The sequence below is a fragment of the Bacillus rossius genome, chromosome 8 (genome assembly GCF_032445375.1).
Source record: "Bacillus rossius redtenbacheri isolate Brsri chromosome 8, Brsri_v3, whole genome shotgun sequence".
Classification (NCBI taxonomy): domain Eukaryota; kingdom Metazoa; phylum Arthropoda; class Insecta; order Phasmatodea; family Bacillidae; genus Bacillus; species Bacillus rossius.
The window spans coordinates 1,063,770-1,085,742 of NC_086336.1; the positions used below are offsets into that span (position 1 = coordinate 1,063,770).

General features: G+C 42.1%; 1 protein-coding gene across 8 annotated transcripts in view; it reads right to left on the reverse strand.

Annotated features, from left to right (window-relative positions):
- The window catches only part of LOC134535434 (probable phospholipid-transporting ATPase IA), a 263,150-nt gene that overhangs the window by 182,186 nt on the left and 58,991 nt on the right, over nucleotides 1-21,973 (reverse strand). For all 8 annotated transcript variants that reach the window (XM_063374529.1, XM_063374530.1, XM_063374527.1 and 5 more), the window contains 2 exons: nucleotides 9,840-10,051; nucleotides 3,886-3,984 (listed from right to left, as the gene is read on the reverse strand). In XM_063374529.1, coding sequence (XP_063230599.1) covers nucleotides 3,886-3,984; nucleotides 9,840-10,051 — 311 coding nt within the window. The remainder of the gene's footprint in view (nucleotides 1-3,885; nucleotides 3,985-9,839; nucleotides 10,052-21,973) is intronic.

Consider the following 21,973-nt stretch of genomic DNA (forward strand, 5'->3'; position numbering starts at 1 on the left):
TATTTTCTATTTTCTCAGACGTCGTCCAAACCCAAAAAAACCAAGGAGTTATTAAAAGCTCTGGCCACAAAAGCTTACGAAAAAGATTTAAAAACAAACGAATAAACACTATGAATGAGATCTTAACATGTTTCATAAATTAAAATAGTCCAGATTTACAAAAATAGGTTTACAATTACAATCAATTTAATAAAAGAAAAAGTTAATAATGTTAATATTTAAACAAAGAAATCTCGTAAACATTATCTGATAGCTTTAAAAATACAAAAAAAAAATTAATCGCCTCAAAAATTACTACTATCTAGCTGTAGGAAAGGTTTTGATGGAGATTAAAAACCGACGAAAACTAGCTTCTACTGCACAGCCCTCTCTGTTGCAAAGAAGGGAGGGGGGGAACCTAAGCTGCACAGTAGAAGCTAGTTTTCGTCACTTTTTAATCTCCATCAAAACCTTTCCTACAGCGAGCCAGTAGTACATTATGATGTTTAGGAATTTAAAATTAACCTTAACAAAAATAACTAAAAAAAAAAAAAATGTTAAAATAAGAGAACCAACTTTAATAACAGTAGTTTAAAACCTGTCTAAATCATAAATACCAGATATCCATACTAAATATCAGTCACTTTCTTTAAATATACATAATGATTCAGATGCTGTCAAAGTAACCACGGAGTTAGTAATTGTCAGAACACGCCATGCTGTAGCGTCGTTGAAGTCACTTTTTAATCTCACCATCAACATATTGTTCACCCCAAAACATTGCGGAAATGGTGCTTGATAACCACAGATTATCGTTAGTATATATAAATTAGAATCTCCGTCGTTAAACACAGTTAGTTTCATACAAAATAATTAATTAAAAAATGTCTCATTAGTGGAACCACTAAACTTCACACAATGTTTTCGGCATATAACCAACATGGTGCAAGATAGCTGAATAAACAAATCTTCATACACTTACCATGTAATAATGCAAAAGTAGCCAACCCCTAATAGTGAACCCCTTTTTTTATTGAGCTCAACTCCGCCTCGACTGCGAATACATTTGAGACATAAACACAATACAAAAGAGAAACGAACCGGTCATGACTTACAGCACGGAATCATTCCAGAATTTATTTCGGAAGCTACGGACTCCCGAAGTGAGGGTGAGGGGGGTGGGGTGGGATTCCAGCTCATGTCCTCTCTGGCTCTCATTAAGGGGAGCGAGTACCTTTTTTTATTGAAAAAATCAAAATTTCAAATTTATTTTATAAAAAAACTTAATTTCCTGCTGTTTTAAATGATGTATAACACTTAACATTTTGATATATATTTTTAGACCATAAATGTATTTGAAACATTGTGATGTTTCCATTTTTTGAGATACTGAATGCCTGGAACCTTACAATGTTTGTTTTATGGTTTTATTTATTCACTGACAATTTTTATCACTATATTTATGTCTGCATTATTTCTAATTCCTATTACAAAGTTGGCAGCACATTCCTCAATATTATCCTAAGTTGGCAACACTTCAAAATTGGTTTTCTTTTGTTTGGGTAAACAACTAACTAACCCATTCATTGTTGTGTTTATTTGTGTTGGTGTAACAGTCATGAGTTTTATTTCATTTTATGATTATCTTGTGCTAACTGGTTAGTAGGACTACATTGTGTATTATTGTATCTGGTTACAATCATGGCAATGATAAGGAAATTCAATCCAAAATGGACTTTCAGAGGTAATCAACATACAAAGGAACATAATTCTAAAAGTAGGTGTTCAGCATCAACATATACAGATTCTGTGCAAATAAGTCCAAAGAAGTCTTCTAGTTCGCAAAAACTGAAACATTCCAAACTTCAAAAAGATTTTGATGAAGAGACTGGTGTGAATGTCATTGTTGATTTAGAACTTATTTCTAGGTTAGTACAGTCTTCAGCAAAGTGTAAATATTGTGGTAGTGAAAATAGCCTTGTGGTGACTCTCGATGAACAGTTCAAATGTGGTTTGGCTCATAGAATTGTAATAAAATGTAGTATTTGCGACGAAAATGGACAAGGAATGAGTTCAAAGTGCATTAGAAATATGTATGAAATAAATCTGAGATATGCATATGCACTTCGTTCCATTGGCAGAGGTAAAGCATCTGGGAAGATTTTTTCAGCTGTAATGAATTTGTCAGCACCAAACACAAAATTTGAAAAATACAACACAAAGCTTCTTGCAGCTGTTACTGAAGTTTGTGACGCATCTATGAGAAATGCAGCAAAAGAGGTTGTTATGGAAAATGAAGGAAAATCATATGTGGCTGCTGCTTTTGATGGTACATGGCAAAAGCGGGGGCACACATCTATGAATGGAGTGGTGACTGTAACCTCTTTTGACACAGGCAAAGTGTTAGATTTTGAATGCTTCTCTAAATTTTGTACTGGCTGTGTTCACAAAACAAATGTACAAAATCCAGAGAAAATGGAGGAGCACAAAAAGGCATGTGCGGCAAATTACGAGGGCTCAAGTGGAGGTATGGAGGTTGCTGGAGCCACTACTCTATGTGCTCGATCTGAAAATAAACTTGGCCTGCGTTATGTTCAGTACTTAGGAGATGGAGATTCTAAAGGATTTGCTGCTGTTCTAGGAAACAAGCCTTATGGAAATCATATTGAGATTACCAAGCTTGAATGTGTTGGGCATGTACAGAAACGTGTTGGCACCCGACTAAGACGGCTGAAACGTGATATGAAAGGACAAAAACTTAGTGATGGTAAAGGGGTTGGGGGAAAAGGAAGACTCACTGATGCTGAAATAGACCAGTTGCAGCGTTATTATGGCCAGGCCATAAGGAAAAATCCAACTGATACAGAAGATATGAGGAAAGCTATTTGGGCAACTTATTTTCATAAGAAATCAACAGATGCAAACCCTCAGCATTTCCTTTGTCCATCTGGTGCAAATTCTTGGTGCAAATTCAATAGTGCTAAAGCAAAAAATCAAGAAAATGAATACAGACACCAGAACTCACTGCCAGAAGCAGTTATGGATGCTATAAAACCAGTTTTCAAAGACTTATCCAAAATAGACCTCTTGAAGCGGTGTCTCCACGGGAAAACTCAAAATCCCAACGAGAGTTTCAACAGCACAATATGGCAAAGGCTTCCAAAAACAGTCTACATTGGGCTCCAGACCATGAAACTTGGGGTCGCTGATGCAGTGATTTGTTTCAATGAGGGTTCTGTTGCCAAAGCCAATGTTCTGGAGAGATTGAACATCAAAGCTGGGAAATTTATGATGAATGGTCTCAAGGAAATAGATGCAGAAAGAAGAAAAAAGGCTGACAAAGAAGTTGTAGAAGAAAATAAAAAGAAAAGAGTGAAAAGAAGGCTGGGAAAAAGGAAGAGGGAAGACAGCGAATGTTATTGTCCAGGAGGGTTTTGAAATGAAAAGGTGCACCTTCATCTTAAAACTTGATTTTCCGAAAGTGTTGTTTTTTCATGTTAAGGTACATGTTTCTCAAAAACTATTTGAGCTACAGACTTCAAACTTGGCACAAATATTTCTTTTTGCTATATAAGGCTATGTTACCAATCTGATAAAAATTAGTGTTATTTTACTATTTAAAAAAATTGATTTCTCATTTTAAAAAATAATAATAATTACTCTAAAATTTAAGATTTTTTTTTCTTGTGAACTAAAGGTGCTAATTTTACTATTCTGGTAGGGAAGTTGTAATGATGTTTGCTAAATAATTAGTAAAAATCGCAAGTTGGTAGGACCAGTGTAATTCAAAATAACTGTACCTAATTAAGGGTGGTTTTCCCATTTAAAATACATGTGAACCAAAAAAGGTACTCGCTCCCCTTAACTACAACATAGTCGTGCTGTGTCGAATGAAACTGCACTTACGATATCTTCTATAATCTCCTTGATTGCAGACACACTGAGGATGAAGATGAGAGGCACCAGGGTGGTGTAGCGTCCTGTCGGGGAAACATCAGGTATTTGCTGGAACAAGGGTAGACACCATGCACTATGTTACGTACGTTGAGCCGCACTGCCTACTGCTACCACAGCTATCATCCAGGCCCTGATGGTGCGTGCTTCCTAACAACACAGCTCCCGCTCATCCAATCCCTTAAACTAAAACAAAGGTCAAGGTGGCATTGTTGTGCTGACATAAAAAATTTAAACTCATGCAACTAGGAACAAATAAGTTAACTTATTCTATGTTGTGTTTTCTACAAATTTAATTTAGAAGTTTCCTAACCTCAGACCTATCACAGTGATCCGCACCAATTTTAACAATTACCTTACATAATCAATTACTGCAATTAATTATGCTTGCCAAATTGCTAAATGTAATAAGGAAAAGACCTTTCCAAACCCGCAAACCTTTTACGGATAGCTGTAATATAAAATCAACTGAAAAATTACTGCTCACTGAAAATTGAATACAAGAATAAAAAAATACATTTTAAAATTAATTAATTAGTCTTGATGTCTCAACATCAGGTAATAAAATGACAATAAAGCATTGCCAGAATGAATGGATGGGGAATTGAGAGTACCCTGAAAGGCAAGGCAACATTCACCAAGTCATCCATTTGAGTAAAATTCGTGTTCCACCTGCCAGGAATCAAACCTGGCTCACCTTGGTAAGAGGCAAGTAATCTGACCGAAGTAGAGGGAGAAAGGGCAATATGGATCAAACAAAGGGCCAACTAAAAACCCATTGATCTCAATAAGTGTCAATCAAGCCTACCTCTCTCCTCCAATCACTCCTGTATTCTACCCTCCATGTCCCTTCCCGCAATCCAACTCACCCTTAATTATCCCCTTCACTCCACTCCTTACTTACCCCATCCCCTGGCTTCTCTGTTTCCCCAGCCCTGACTGAGCAACTGTCTCCAGAGGGTGGTATGCATTAGTCCCCCCTTCCCCCAAAATATTGTGTCGTCTATCATCTTGGATGGTGTCACTGTCGCAGCACGTTATTTATATCAAGTTTTATAAAACCACAGGCCAGTGTGTTGGTTTCGAACCGTAGTTGCAGCAGGCGTGCTAACTGCTACACTAAACACACAATCAGAGAATTAAATAAGGTATTCAAAAATAGGAGCATTTCTTTAAAGTCTGTTAAGCCCCTGATAAAAACCATATTGAATGCAGAGGTTCGTCTGTTTCTGTCGGCTATGTTTTATAACATTCGCCACTCGGTGTGCTACATGTACATACATTCTACCACTATACAAATGCTTACTCTTGCTGCTAGAGCGCACCACATATATCAGCCCATACTGGCCTGCCAGAGCACAACACACTTGAAGTAATTATCAAATCAGCTACCAGAAGCCACCATCATCAGAGAGAATACTATCACAATATTACCACCAAGTGCCAAACGGATTCAGGGAACGGTGCTAAAATAAAAATCCTAGTGTAGAGGCCAAGAAAAATTTTTGCAGTAAAGAAATGTATGCTCTTATATACAGTCAGCACTCTATGTTAAAATACATAGGGAAAAATATTGTATTTTAAAACTAACATGCTGTAAAAACATATTTTACAGTAAAGAAATACATGAATATTGCCACCAGACCTACAAAATTAACCAAATCAACACTTGAAGTAATTGTAATATTATAAATGTTTGGAAAAAAAATTATTGGATTCAAGAGACAAGCAAAAACACCCGAAGTTTCTGAATCCAGACTTTAACGATAAAAATATTAAAACAGTGTATCTTCACTTAGAGATTTAAAATGCATAGCTATCCCAGCTTCTAAACCCCCAAACAAACACATATAAAAGATACAATACTGCACACTTCAACACTTGAATTAGGGCACCTATTCACTATGTAGCCAACATAAGCATTATAAAAATATATTGTAACAAATCACAATGTCTCCCAGGTAAGCTCACGATTGTTCCTTGCATATACAGAAAACAATTTAAGAATATTTTGTCGGATGTTGCAGATAGTTAAGTGTAAAGTTAAGTCCACAACTGTTGATTTACTCAAAACTATTAATGGATGCTTTAAAATAAAATAAAAATTGAAACAAATTTGTATTTATTCTTCTCCTGTTGCAATTGCATGCCAGTAGTGAGATCTGGTACCTCCGAGAGCAGGGAACTGGGGACTAGGAAACAGGATTTGTGACCAGTGACATCAGAGGTCACTGGTGCGACCTTGGACATATGACATCACCGCCACCACATTGGGTTGCATCTTTTATGGCTGCCATCCTGTTTCATATTATTGAATCATAGAACATTCTGCCATATTGTATTACATCACAACTAACTAGACCTGGGACTTGAGGATTCGGATTTATGATTTTCACATTACTGTCGCCATATTGGCTTCAATTTTCTCATGAGCTTTCATTCCACTTTTATTATGCATCCGTCTTGGAAAATGTAATTTCTGTCCGCCATCTTGAATTCTATAAGTCTCTGACATTTTTTTATTATATCACACCCTCATCACAGAATCGAGTGCCCCACTCATGTCTGTTGCACATTCTGTTACAATGACATCATCGAGCTGCCACAATCCTGTGCGTTACATATTTTCAGTACGGTGACATCGTCACTTTGATTTCATGTGCTGGAGGCAGACTTCTTTGACAGACATCATTGAGGCCATCTTGGAGTATTTCGTCATCACCAGCATCATCTTTACCTACGACATCTGGGACTATGTTATCACCTTTAACCTATGACATCACCATCTTGAACTTTCTGCCATCTTGGATTACATCATCTTTGACCTATGATATCACTGCTGGCATCTTGGACTATAAAATATTTGTCTTTGATATTCATCACCACCCCATCTCTGATTATATTACCACCTTCAAACTATGTCATCACCATAACATCTTGGACTATATATTTGTCTTTGATATTCATCACCACCCCATCTCTGATTATATTACCACCTTCAAACTATGTCATCACCATAACATCTTGGACTATATATTTGTCTTTGATATTCATCACCACCCCATCTCTGATTATATTACCACCTTCAAACTATGTCATCACCATAACATCTTGGACTATGCTATCATCACCTTTTGACATCACCGCTGCCATTGGACGATTTCATGACATTTAACTTATTACATTACATCTTGGATTATATCATTACCTTTGACCCATGAAATCACTGAAGCATTCTTGGTTTTCAAATCTTGCATACTCTCTCATTTTACTTATCCAGCAGCCATCTGGGATTATATATTTTGTCCTAAATGTTTATTATTGAAGTGAAAACTTCTTTAGCCACACTGAGCGACTTTTGGTAGAGGCAAAACTTATGGGTTCGTGTCACCGACAGCTAATGACGTGTTGTGCCAGACTGGCGACGCGCAGTGGCCTGTGTACATAAACATGCATATATATACTAATACATTGTATATACTCGATTGTATCATGTGCGTGTTGGACTCTTTTTGATGGGTAAAATCTTGTGAGTTTGCATCACCAACATGCTGTAGTAGTGAAGTTAAACTGACCATGTGAAAAGTTTAATTTGTGTTTACTGTGCATTGCCCAGCGAACACATGACCTAGGTCTGACATCACTGGTAAGTCATAGCTAGGTAATGAATTTTTACGTAATTTTGACATACTACTGACATCTGTTGTGACTTAAAAAATAATGTGGGGATAAATGATATGCTGACATCATATTGATATTTATAGAAATAGAGGTATAGAGAGCTGAGAAAATCAGTATGAAATCTTCTGAAACCCTAGCCCGATTAAAAAGAAATTAATTTAAATTTTCTTAATTTAAAAGTAATTGTTTACAATAATCTTACGAAAAGTAAAACAAGAAAATAAAAAAAAGATATAATTTATAGCCAATAAGATAAATTCCAACTTAATATAATTGTCAACTGCGTATATAATAATTTTACATGTGATTGTGACCTTTTATCCCTTATACCCTTAAATATTAGACAGAATGCATTGTCATTTTTAGAGGCGTGGTTTACGACTAGCTTATATAAAATTTCTAAAATACCTGGACGTAAATCGGTTGCGTAGCGTTGCGGATAGCGCAGAAGACGCGAGCATTAGGTACTAGGTTCGGATCTCGAGTGTTGCGATTTTTCGTCTATAATTTTTTTGTATTTGAGTCACATTGAATTATTTTATTATATATTTATAATTTATAATAATTATGATTTCATAAATAATCATCATTATCACAATACTTGAGTCCTTTTAAGTTATTTATTATTATTTTATTAAAAAATAAATTTAAAAAAAGGATCCAAGTGGAATTTGACCTCAATCACTATGCGTTTTAAAATATTATTGCTATTATTATTATTTGATGCCTGGCTTAATCAAAAAAATTGAAGAACATGACTATGTCATCGGTATGTAAGATCCACTTAAGAGAGATCATAATGATGTCAGACTAACATAATCATTATGTCATTAATGTTACATAAGTATCTGATGTAAATAAGTGTGAAATAATTATTCAGACTATAATTAATTTACAAATTCAAAAATATAATAAGTACTGTTATTCTAAAGTTTTAAGTTTTCACTTCTGTCTGCAGTCCCCATGACTGTTGATTCTTATTACTTATGTATTTTTTTCTAAATGAATAATTAACTCACTTCCGTTTGACAACCATTTTTATATTGTCTGCTACAGTGTGCAGATGCATTACTCACATGTTATTTGTATGTCAGATGCTATAGCGCACTAGTGTTGCTGGCATTCATATTAGTTTCAATATATTGTTACGATTTTACTGGATTCGTAATGGATAGCCCAATTAAAGATTTTATTAAACACACAGTATTATTGATGGCCACTACTTATGTCACTTACAATTAATCTTCTAAAATGGCAAATAATCAAATGCACTTAAAAAAAATGTTGATTCCCCAGTGACTCGGTTATTACACACCGCACACCTCGCTGGGCCGCACCTCTGGCGCAACTCTCGCCGCAGCGACCCTCGTGGGTATCCGCCGCGGGACTCCGTCGCCGCCGTCGCACTTCCCTTCGCCGAGGCCCCACTCGACGCCTCGCCCGCGGCACTATCGCCCCGGAAACTCCGCCGGGGGAGAACTCCCCGGCTCAACTCTCTCTCAACTCTCGAGGCCGGCGTCCCGGGCATATATATAGGCCCAGGCGCAGTTCTAGAATCCACGAGCGCGGCTGGGGCCAGTCGCGTCATTCCGCGCCGACCTGACGGCAGAAATCTCTCGAAACACGTGTCGGCAGATGCCAGGTTGCGCGCGGGACTCCGCAGCTGCGAGGTTTCGAATATCATCCTATCAGCACCGCGCGGAGAGCGGAGGACTGGGGGGAGGGGAAGCGGCACCCCAGGTGCGCACGGCACATCTCATGTTGCGACGGCAGCCTGTCAGCCAGCTAGCGCTGCACCTGCGCGCCGCAGCCCTGCTAACGTTCGTAACAATATCCTCAGGAGGCAGCTAGTGTTTAACATAAAATTGAATGTTCCATTTAATTGTTTTGATAGTAGTGTCCTTATGACGTAATTTATTTTAAATAAAAAAAAAATTTAGGAAGAGCAAACCTTGGGCTGAATTGGAAAGCTGCTAACCACTAGACTTTCAAAATGTTATACGTAGGGATATTAAGAGATATATAGATATATAGTGTTACAGAGAAATAAAGATAGATACAGATTCCTTGTATGTGTGTACAAACTTCAAAAAAAATACAAAAAATAATTAAAGAGGCATTGCAATGCATGCCGTGCATTAGCTACTAGTTTATTAATAATTGAGTTCATTATCTCTGCACCTTTTTTCTCCTTCCATGCACAATCCATCGAGACCGGCACCCACCTGCAGCAGCGCGATGAACAGGAAGAAGCAGTTGGAGTATCGGCGGAACTGCTCGAACAGGAAGCTGGGCACGAAGGACACGGCACTGTACTTGGCCGTGCTGATGTGGTTGTCGCAGAACTTGGACGGCTGCGGCCGGTTGACGAATATGAGTCGGTGCTCGGCGCCGTCCACCGCCTCTGTCACGCCCGAGGTCGTCTCCACGTCCTCGTCTGCATGAGACAACAACACGTCCTCGTCTGCATCAAGCAACAACACACGTCCTCGTCTGCATCAAGCAACAACACACGTCCTCGTCTGCATCAAGCAACAACACACGTCCTCGTCTGCATCAAGCAACAACACACGTCCTCGTCTGCATCAAGCAACAACACACGTCCTCGTCTGCATCAAGCAACAACACACGTCCTCGTCTGCATCAAGCAACAACACACGTCCTCGTCTGCATCAAGCAACAACACACGTCCTCGTCTGCATCAAGCAACAACACACGTCCTCGTCTGCATCAAGCAACAACACACGTCCTCGTCTGCATCAAGCAACAACAAACGTCCTCGTCTGCATCAAGCAACAACACACGTCCTCGTCTGCATCAAGCAACAACACACGTCATCGTCTGCATCAAGCAACAACACACGTCCTCGTCTGCATCAAGCAACAACACACGTCCTCGTCTGCATCAAGCAACAACACACGTCATCGTCTGCATCAAGCAACAACACACGTCCTCGTCTGCATCAAGCAACAACAAACGTCCTCGTCTGCATCAAGCAACAACACACGTCCTCGTCTGCATCAAGCAACAACACACGTCATCGTCTGCATCAAGCAACAACACACGTCCTCGTCTGCATCAAGCAACAACACACGTCCTCGTCTGCATCAAGCAACAACACACGTCATCGTCTGCATCAAGCAACAACACACGTCCTCGTCTGCATCAAGCAACAACACACGTCCTCGTCTGCATCAAGCAACAACACACGTCCTCGTCTGCATCAAGCAACAACACACGTCCTCGTCTGCATCAAGCAACAACACACGTCCTCGTCTGCATCAAGCAACAACACACGTCCTCGTCTGCATCAAGCAACAACACACGTCCTCGTCTGCATCAAGCAACAACACACGTCATCGTCTGCATCAAGCAACAACACACGTCCTCGTCTGCATCAAGCAACAACACACGTCCTCGTCTGCATCAAGCAACAACACACGTCCTCGTCTGCATCAAGCAACAACACACGTCCTCGTCTGCATCAAGCAACAACACACGTCCTCGTCTGCATCAAGCAACAACACACGTCCTCGTCTGCATCAAGCAACAACAAACGTCCTCGTCTGCATCAAGCAACAACACACGTCCTCGTCTGCATCAAGCAACAACACACGTCCTCGTCTGCATCAAGCAACAACACACGTCATCGTCTGCATCAAGCAACAACACACGTCCTCGTCTGCATCAAGCAACAACACACGTCCTCGTCTGCATCAAGCAACAACACACGTCATCGTCTGCATCAAGCAACAACACACGTCCTCGTCTGCATCAAGCAACAACACACGTCCTCGTCTGCATCAAGCAACAACACACGTCCTCGTCTGCATCAAGCAACAACACACGTCCTCGTCTGCATCAAGCAACAACACACGTCCTCGTCTGCATCAAGCAACAACACACGTCCTCGTCTGCATCAAGCAACAACACACGTCATCGTCTGCATCAAGCAACAACACACGTCCTCGTCTGCATCAAGCAACAACACACGTCCTCGTCTGCATCAAGCAACAACACACGTCCTCGTCTGCATCAAGCAACAACACACGTCCTCGTCTGCATCAAGCAACAACACACGTCCTCGTCTGCATCAAGCAACAACACACGTCATCGTCTGCATCAAGCAATAACACACGTCCTCGTCTGCATCAAGCAACAACACGTCCTCGTCTGCATCAAGCAACAACACACGTCCTCGTCTGCATCAAGCAACAACACACGTCCTCGTCTGCATCAAGCAACAACACGTCCTCGTCTGCATCAAGCAACCACACGTCCTCGTCTGCATCAAGCAACAACACACGTCCTCGTCTGCATCAAGCAACAACACACGTCCTCGTCTGCATCAAGCAACAACACACGTCCTCGTCTGCATCAAGCAACAACACTCGTTCTCGTCTGCATCAAGCAACAACACACGTCCTCGTCTGCATCAAGCAACAACACGTCCTCGTCTGCATCAAGCAACAACACACGTCCTCGTCTGCATTAAGCAACATCACACGTCCTCGTCTGCATCAAGCAACAACACACGTCCTCGTCTGCATCAAGCAACAACACACGTCCTCGTCTGCATCAAGCAACAACACGTCCTTGTCTGCATCAAGCAACAACACACGTCCTCATCTGCATCAAGCAACAACACGTCCTCGTCTGCATCAAGCAACAACACACGTCCTCGTCTGCATCAAGCAACAACACACGTCCTCGTCTGCATCAAGCAACAACACACGTCCTCGTCTGCATCAAGCAACAACACACGTCCTCGTCTGCATCAAGCAACCACACGTCCTCGTCTGCATCAAGCAACAACACACGTCCTCGTCTGCATCAAGCAACAACACACGTCCTCGTCTGCATCAAGCAACAACACACGTCCTCGTCTGCATCAAGCAACAACCTCTCAGTTTCCCTCGTCAGCGTGTCAGCAAGTAGATAAACTGCCCTTAACTCTAGTCATTTAAACCTAGTCACAATTATATTTGCTACACAAACACAATTTTTTCACAATGCTACGCCTCAACCGATTTACCTAAATTAACTGCAGAATGTATTGCAACAGTATAAACATATTTGCATCAGCAGTATAGGAATGTATTTCCGGGCACAGGCTTCAGAATGTGGTGGTGGTGGCGGCTTCTGCCTTGGAACCTACATTTCCAAAGACGTCACGGCGGCCATCTTGGATGACCTCGACATTTACCTTTGACCTTCAAATTTGCCCAAAATGTGCCAAATTCCACCAGAATTTCCAGTTTTTTGAATAAAAAAATTCCACCAAAGAAATTTTAAAAAAAAAAATTGATGATTCAAAAATTTGATGATACAAAAATTAGGAATTCGAAAAACTTCAAAAGACCTTTTGCCTTAGAAAAAACACAAAATCCTAAAAGCAGCTTAAAACTCCTAAGAGCTAGGCACTCTAAGCCGCCGAGGTTATGACCTTGAAAATTAGGATGCCATGGCAGCAGTTTTGAATTATGATGTCACCATTGCAATTTCCGTTACGGGCGCCATCTAGAAAAATCGTAATTTTAATGCTAGAAATTCGGAAATTTTTTTTTAATTTATAACCAATTTAATTAGTAAAATTTTGATATACATATTTTAAAAACGTCATGGAGTTCGGAGTCCTCGGTTCGAACCGAGGGCAATAAAATAAAAAATGGTGACCGATCCTTCCTCCATAGAAGCCGCCGGCAGACTGACCTTCCACCACTACTGTCAAGGTATATATCATCAAATACTGTAGAGGGAGAATACAGGACAGCTCGCTCGTTTTCGCGAGAAACCGACGGTGCTGCGCTCTCGCGGCTCGGCGTGATGACAACCTCTAGCTGCCGCGACCACGGCCGCGCCATACGAAAACCTCTCAAACTAAACTCGCTCAAGTACAAAGAGTAACCGTCATAATTGAAAGGAATTATTATTAAATAATTTTTAAAAAATTCTATTGCCTTAGAGAATGTAAAAATTTTCCCCAAGTCAAAATATTTATCTTACAAAAACATATTATCGTGAGTTGTAATATTTCCCACTTCCCGTATCAGACTTAGCCAAACATTTTTTGAAGAAAAGTGATTTTTTGAATTCTGCGCATTCTTTGCGGTTGGTACAGACAAACAGCAATGACTCAATGAGTGATTAGCTGCCAACGTCGACAGTGGAGATCCGGTAAATGTAGATCTGTGTCGGGACAGCACCAAGCAGTATGTAGCTGGTTGGGCCTGTAGTAAATTTCACATGCTGAATGCCAGAACAAAATTTCATCGAACGAAAATTCTTACTCTCTAGAGGACATTCATATAGCTATGAAACAGTATGATTATGCAAAATTTTTGTACCCTAAAAAGCCTATTCAGTTGTTGTCGACAAGAATATGTGCGATTTTTGATGAATGTTTTTAAATATTTTGAATATTTCTTGCAGGAATGTCAAATTAAAAATGATTAGATTGATTGAAAAACCCACTGAAATCGAAATGTGTGACGAATGCTTCAAAATTTTTGTTTACAAATATTTTAATGTCATAATCAATTGTTTTATAAAAGATGTAAACGATGAATGTGGGAGAACCCGGAGTAAAGAAAACAAAAGAGCAAAAAAAGTCATGCACATGTAAATTTATGAAATATCTAGCATAGCAGTGGTTATAAGGTATTATCAGGGAAAATAAACTTCTTGCTACCTAGGTACCGCTGGATAAAATTTTACAAGCATATTCGTCTCTTGTATATTATTTGCCTTTTTCATTTACAATGGAAGTGAATCTTGTAAAACTTGTTCTAGCTCTGGTACCATTGTAATAATGCATTTATTTAAATATTATTATTTTTAAGTAACAAGGTATTAATACATATTTAATATTTATTGTAGCTTAATATGGTGCAATTGTGAGTTCTAATTTAAGGATTATATTGTTTATTTACATTGTGTCAAACGCTATGTACTTCTACATATTTATGTCATACTGAAATTATGTATTTTTTCATCTCCCTTTAATTTTCAATATTATTTAAATGTCCATGTTATTTAATTTCATAATATCGTGCTCAAATCTCTGTTAACTGTACATATAATTATTATATACGTATTATACACTATATGAACAACTGTACCTACTCATTATATTGCACATATTCATAAAAAAAAACTTTTAACCAATAGGCTGTTGAACGATAGCAAATCAATAGTATTTAGTGGCTAAAAAATTTGGATAATTTAATTAATTCATTAGATAATTCCCTAAATGAACGATGATTAGCAATAGAATGCTTTGAAAATTTTTACTTCAATTTTTCTTGAAAATATGCTGTTCGTTGTTAACTATTTTTTACATCGAAAGCAACTAACTTTTCAGCAAATAAATTTACATCTGCATGGCCGCAAAGAATACGAGGGTCAACACAATTTTTTTCAAAGGAATCTGTTGATTAGTCTAGGTGCAATGACGAGTTGAATTTAATACATTTTAGGCTTGGAATGCATGGCCGTGGGTGCTGTTATCACGCCGAGCCGCTAGGTAGCAGCGCTGACGCTCTTCGCCCGCGCGGCTGTGCTATTAGTATAGAGCTGTCCTGTATTCTCCCTCTACTGTATTTGATATCATCTAGTATGACATCATGTCCGCCATCTTGTTTACATCTGCTGGATGCCACCATCTTGTTTTCGTCTGCTAGGGTGTGCCACCATCGTATTAGTTTAAGTTTTACCCGATAGAATGCAGTAATAGTTTATTATTAATGTGACACCCGCCATCTTGTCATTTGGACGCCATCTTGAAAATTCATAATTATTCAGCTAGAAATTCGGGAAAGATTCCAAATTTAATTAAATAATTCTACAATCAAGATACTGATTGATTAGATCAGTTCCTATCCTTGGTTCGATCCCTGAGCGATCCCAAAATAAATAATTTTATGTAATAAATATGGTGGAAAGTCCAAAAATAAGCTTAGTAGTCCTAGCCTACCACCATCCTATAAGCTGTTATGACAAATCTTAAAAATTCGTAATTATTTAGCTAGAAATTCTGAAAAAATTCCAAAATTCATCAAAAAATCTTTCATTAATAAGCTGATTAATTAGATCGATTGAGGTCTTTGGTTCGATCTCTGGGCGAAGCAAAACGATAACTTTAATTAATAAATGCCACAAAAGTGACAGGTTCGAGAAATAAAATACCACAAGTCCTTTTACAAATGTAATATTTATTACATTATTTCTATTCTACTACAGGAACATTTACGAAAGTTAGCAATCATATTATCAATTAGTCCTGCATCGGCATGAAATGACTAATAATTAACTCCAATCGGTTTATACTAGACACCAGCAAGATCCTTTACCGACATAGTCTTCCCCTTCTTGACAGAGTTTCTGGACACAGTGTTTAACAGTTTGCTTCACATCGTCGGAACTGTAAATTACTGGAGCCGATGTCTTGAATGCACACTTCTTCACTTTGTCATCGAACGGATATGGCTTTCCATGTACACAGTCCAGCCACAATTTATATTTTAAAGGTATGTTTGTTGCTACGTCATCAGTAAGCTGATTATGTTCTGACTGATATCGTCAAGAAAAGTACAAATGTCCTTCGACTCACAGAACGTATATAGATAATAATAGTCTTTCAATGTTCCACGAAATGCAGACTGTGCCAAGTAGAACCCATGATCATTCACCTGTAATGCACCGAACACAGTCTTGGGTTTAGAGTCATGTCTAAACGTCATAGCAATCGGTTACTGTACATCTGTTTTTGTTTTTTTGCTTGTACGCTCACGAGTCTCCAATCTAAAGCGAGGAGCCGAAATGTCTGCGGGTAGTTTAACAGTAGGCACACGGACTTCACCTTTACGGTTTTTCACATGTCGTCGCAAACTGCCTATATGTGTAAACCATACATGGCACTCATCGCAGCGAAACTTCATGTGAAAAGGATTTTTCGTACATGTATTCTCATGTCTCCGTACATCATGAGCTAATGGAAACGATATATCACAGTAACCGCAAGGATACCGTGGTGATGACGACAATCCTTTCAGACCCGATCCAGATACCAAAATACTGCAGTTGTACCAATTCCTGGTGTACTCTTATGCACATAAATGCATCGCTGTTGTATAGAAACCTTTACTTTCTGTCGCGCAACAGGGCCTTTGCAAACTGCTTATGACATTTCTCACAGCCAAACATTTGGCGAGGAGAATTCTTAGCACATTCCATCTTCTATGTCGCCGAGCATTGCTGTTGTTTGAGAAAATCTTTTCACAGAAAAGGCATCGGTGCACGATAGTTGTTATCGAATCGCCAGATATTGAAGTCTAAATCGAGGGCGAAACATTGTCCATCGTGGTTTCCTCTGCAGCCAGCACTGAAGTCATTGCGCTCTCTTCAGCTGGTGGTAGCACGACTGTTGAAGTCTCCTCTTGTGTTGTCAACGTCGTTGCCAACGGGATCTGCTCCATCATCGTCGACGCTGACGTCAGGGTTCCCACAGTCGATGGGACAACCTCCATCGAGTTCAACGTTAAAGACGGTAAAAATACCATCTAGTTCGCAAGAGCATGTGATTACGCGACTTATGCACCAGATGAGACAAACTAGGTGATCCTTACACAGCCGAAGACAGTAACAAACTGAAATTCCCGGCTTCTGAGGACTCGCTTATATACCCGTAACTAACGGAATAATATGCTAGTCAAAACAATTTACATTAATACACGAGTCAAAACAACATTCAAAAAAAGTAAGGACACTAAAAAATGTAGCAAATTCGTCAGAATAAATGGACACACAATTCATGCGCTTAACACACAATACACGCAATGGCTACGCAATGTACATTGCGTGAACATTGCGTGATCGGTGGGTATTTTACGTGTTTGGTGTGTACATTGCGTAAATTAAAAACTAAAAAATAAATATTTCAATTGAAGGCGGAACTAATGATGTTTTCCCGACAAATTATTATTAAAAACCAACTCTCTAGGCAGTAGTTCCATAAGGTTTAGTCATTTATTTCCACCGCTGCCACGGCAACTGCAATACTGCGGGTTCTCACCGCCAGGGGCGCTGACACCGACCCAGAAGGCAGAGAGGTCGCAGGGCGCAGAACAATCATAGTCGGGCAGTAGCGGATCCAGAGGGGGGGCTAAGGGGCTCAAGCCCCCCTCCAAAAGTATCTGGGTCCACTATTGTTTTAGTGTTTGCCTTGATAAAGCCTAGCCTCAGCTGGGTCAAGCCCCTCCCAAACCAAAATTCTGGATCCACCACTGTAGTCGGGCGAGGTGCAAGAAGACAAACAGCACGCAGAACAGTCATAGTCGGGCGAGGAGCAAGAAGGCAAACAGCACAAAGTACAGTCATAGTCGGGCGAGGTGCAAGAAAGCAAACAGCACGCAGAACAGTCATAGTCGGGCGAGGAGCAAGAAAGCAAACAGCACGCAGAACAGTCATAGTCGGGCGAGGTGCAAGAAGGCAAACAGCACGCAGAACAGTCATAGTCGGGCGAGGAGCAAGAAGACAAACAGCACGCAGAACAGTCATAGTCGGGCGAGGAGCAAGAAGACAAACAGCACGCAGAACAGTCATAGTCGGGCGAGGTGCAAGAAGGCAAACAGCACGCAGAACAGTCATAGTCGGGCGAGGAGCAAGAAGACAAACAGCACGCAGAACAGTCATAGTCGGGCGAGGTGCAAGAAGACAAACAGCACGCAGAACAGTCATAGTCGGGCGAGGAGCAAAAAGGCAAACAGCACGCAGAACAGTCATAGTCGGGCGAGGAGCAAGAAGACAAACAGCACGCAGAACAGTCATAGTCGGGCGAGGTGCAAGAAAGCAAACAGCACGCAGAACAGTCATAGTCGGGCGAGGTGCAAGAAGACAAACAGCACGCAGAACATTCATAGTCGGGCGAGGAGCAAGAACGCAAACAGCACGCAGAACAGTCATAGTCGGGCGAGGTGCAAGAAGACAAACAGCACGCAGAACAGTCATAGTCGGGCGAGGTGCAAGAAAGCAAACAGCACGCAGAACAGTCATAGTCGGGCGAGGTGCAAGAAGGCAAACAGCACGCAGAACAGTCATAGCCGGGCGAGGTGCAAGAAGACAAACAGCACGCAGAACAGTCATAGTCGGGCGAGGAGCAAGAAGACAAACAGCACGCAGAACAGTCATAGTCGGGCGAGGTGCAAGAAGACAAACAGCACGCAGAACAGTCATAGTCGGGCGAGGAGCAAGAAGACAAACAGCACGCAGAACAGTCATAGTCGGGCGAGGTGCAAGAAGACAAACAGCACGCAGAACAGTCATAGTCGGGCAAGGTGCAAGAAGACAAACAGCACGCAGAACAGTCATAGTCGGGCGAGGAGCAAGAAGACAAACAGCACGCAGAACAGTCATAGTCGGGCGAGGAGCAAGAAGACAAACAGCACGCAGAACAGTCATAGTCGGGCGAGGAGCAAGAAGACAAACAGCACGCAGAACAGTCATAGTCGGGCGAGGTGCAAGAAGACAAACAGCACGCAGAACAGTCATAGTCGGGCGAGGAGCAAGAAGACAAACAGCACGCAGAACAGTAAAAGTCGGGCGAGGTGCAAGAAGACAAACAGCACGCAGAACAGTCAAAGTCGGGCGAGATGCAAGAAAGCAAACAGCACGCAGAACAGTCATAGTCGGGCGAGGTGCAAGAAGACAAACAGCACGCAGAACAGTCATAGTCGGGCGAGGTGCAAGAAGACAAACAGCACGCAGAACAGTCATAGTCGGGCGAGGAGCAAGAAGGCAAACAGCACGCAGAACAGTCATAGTCGGGCGAGGTGCAAGAAAGCAAACAGCACGCAGAACAGTCATAGTCGGGCGAGGAGCAAGAAGACAAACAGCACGCAGAACAGTCATAGTCGGGCGAGGTGCAAGAAGACAAACAGCACGCAGAACAGTCATAGTCGGGCGAGGTGCAAGAAGACAAACAGCACGCAGAACAGTCATAGTCGGGCGAGGAGCAAGAAGGCAAACAGCACGCAGAACAGTCATAGTCGGGCGAGGTGCAAGAAGGCAAACAGCACGCAGAACAGTCATAGTCGGGCGAGGTGCAAGAAGGCAAACAGCACGCAGAACAGTCATAGTCGGGCGAGGTGCAAGAAGGCAAACAGCACGCAGAACAGTCATAGTCGGGCGAGGTGCAAGAAGACAAACAGCACGCAGAACAGTCATAGTCGGGCGAGGTGCAAGAAGACAAACAGCACGCAGAACAGTCATAGTCGGGCGAGGAGCAAGAAGACAAACAGCACGCAGAACAGTCATAGTCGGGCGAAGAGCAAGAAGGCAAACAGCACGCAGAACAGTCATAGTCGGGCGAGGAGCAAGAAGGCAAACAGCACGCAGAACAGTCATAGTCGGGCGAGGTGCAAGAAGGCAAACAGCACGCAGAACAGTCATAGTCGGGCGAGGTGCAAGAAAGCAAACAGCACGCAGAACAGTCATAGTCGGGCGAGGTGCAAGAAAGCAAACAGCACGCTGAACAGTCATAGTCAGGCGAGGAGCAAGAAGACAAACAGCACGCAGAACAGTCATAGTCGGGCGAGGTGCAAGAAGACAAACAGCACGCAGAACAGTCATAGTCGGGCGAGGTGCAAGAAGTAAACAGCACGCATAACAGTCATAGTCGGGCGAGGTGCAAGAAGACAAACAGCACGCAGAACAGTCATAGTCGGGCGAGGTGCAAGAAGGCAAACAGCACGCAGAACAGTCATAGTCGGGCGAGGAGCAAGAAGACAAACAGCACGCAGAACAGTCATAGTCGGGCGAGGAGCAAGAAGACAAACAGCACGCAGAACAGTCATAGTCGGGCGAGGTGCAAGAAGACAAACAGCACGCAGAACAGTCATAGTCGGGCGAGGAGCAAGAAGACAAACAGCACGCAGAACAGTCATAGTCGGGCGAGGAGCAAGAAGACAAACAGCACGCAGAACAGTCATAGTCGGGCGAGGTGCAAGAAGACAAACAGCACGCAGAACAGTCATAGTCGGGCGAGGTGCAAGAAGACAAACAGCACGCAGAACAGTCATAGTCGGGCGAGGTGCAAGAAGACAAACAGCACGCAGAACAGTCATAGTCGGGCGAGGTGCAAGAAGGCAAACAGCACGCAGAACAGTCATAGTCGGGCGAGGAGCAAGAAGACAAACAGCAAGCAGAACAGTCATAGTCGGGCGAGGTGCAAGAAGACAAACAGCAAGCAGAACAGTCATAGTCGGGCGAGGAGCAAGAAGACAAACAGCACGCAGAACAGTCATAGTCGGGCGAGGAGCAAGAAGACAAACAGCACGCAGAACAGTCATAGTCGGGCGAGGAGCAAAAAGGCAAACAGCACGCAGAACAGTCATAGTCGGGCGAGGAGCAAGAAAGCAAACAGCACGCAGAACAGTCATAGTCGGGCAAGGAGCAAGAAGGCAAACAGCACGCAGAACAGTCATAGTCGGGCGAGGTGCAAGAAGGCAAACAGCACGCAGAACAGTCATAGTCGGGCGAGGAGCAAGAAGGCAAACAGCACGCAGAACAGTCATAGTCGGGCGAGGTGCAAGAAGGCAAACAGCACGCAGAACAGTCATAGTCGGGCGAGGAGCAAGAAGGCAAACAGCACGCAGAACAGTCATAGTCGGGCGAGGTGCAAGAAGGCAAACAGCACGCAGAACAGTCATAGTCGGGCGAGGTGCAAGAAGGCAAACAGCACGCAGAACAGTCATAGTCGGGCGAGGTGCAAGAAGGCAAACAGCACGCAGAACAGTCATAGTCGGGCGAAGAGCAAGAAGGCAAACAGCACGCAGAACAGTCATAGTCGGGCGAGGAGCAAGAAAGCAAACAGCACGCAGAACAGTCATAGTCGGGCGAGGAGCAAGGAGGCAAACAGCACGCAGAACAGTCATAGTCGGGCGAGGTGCAAGAAGACAAACAGCACGCAGAACAGTCATAGTCGGGCGAGGAGCAAGAAGGCAAACAGCACGCAGAACAGTCATACTCGGGCAAAAAGCAAGAAGGCAAACAGCACGCAGAACAGTCATAGTCGGGCGAGCAGCAAGAAGACAAACAGCACGCAGAACAGTCATAGTCGGGCGAGGAGCAAGAAGGCAAACAGCACGCAGAACAGTCATAGTCGGGCGAGGTGCAAGAAGGCAAACAGCACGCAGAACAGTCATAGTCGGGCGAGGTGCAAGAAGACAAACAGCACGCAGAACAGTCATAGTCGGGCGAGGTGCAAGAAGGCAAACAGCACGCAGAACAGTCATAGTCGGGCGAGGAGCAAGAAGACAAACAGCACGCAGAACAGTCTTAAGTAGTATGTAAATGGGGCGCC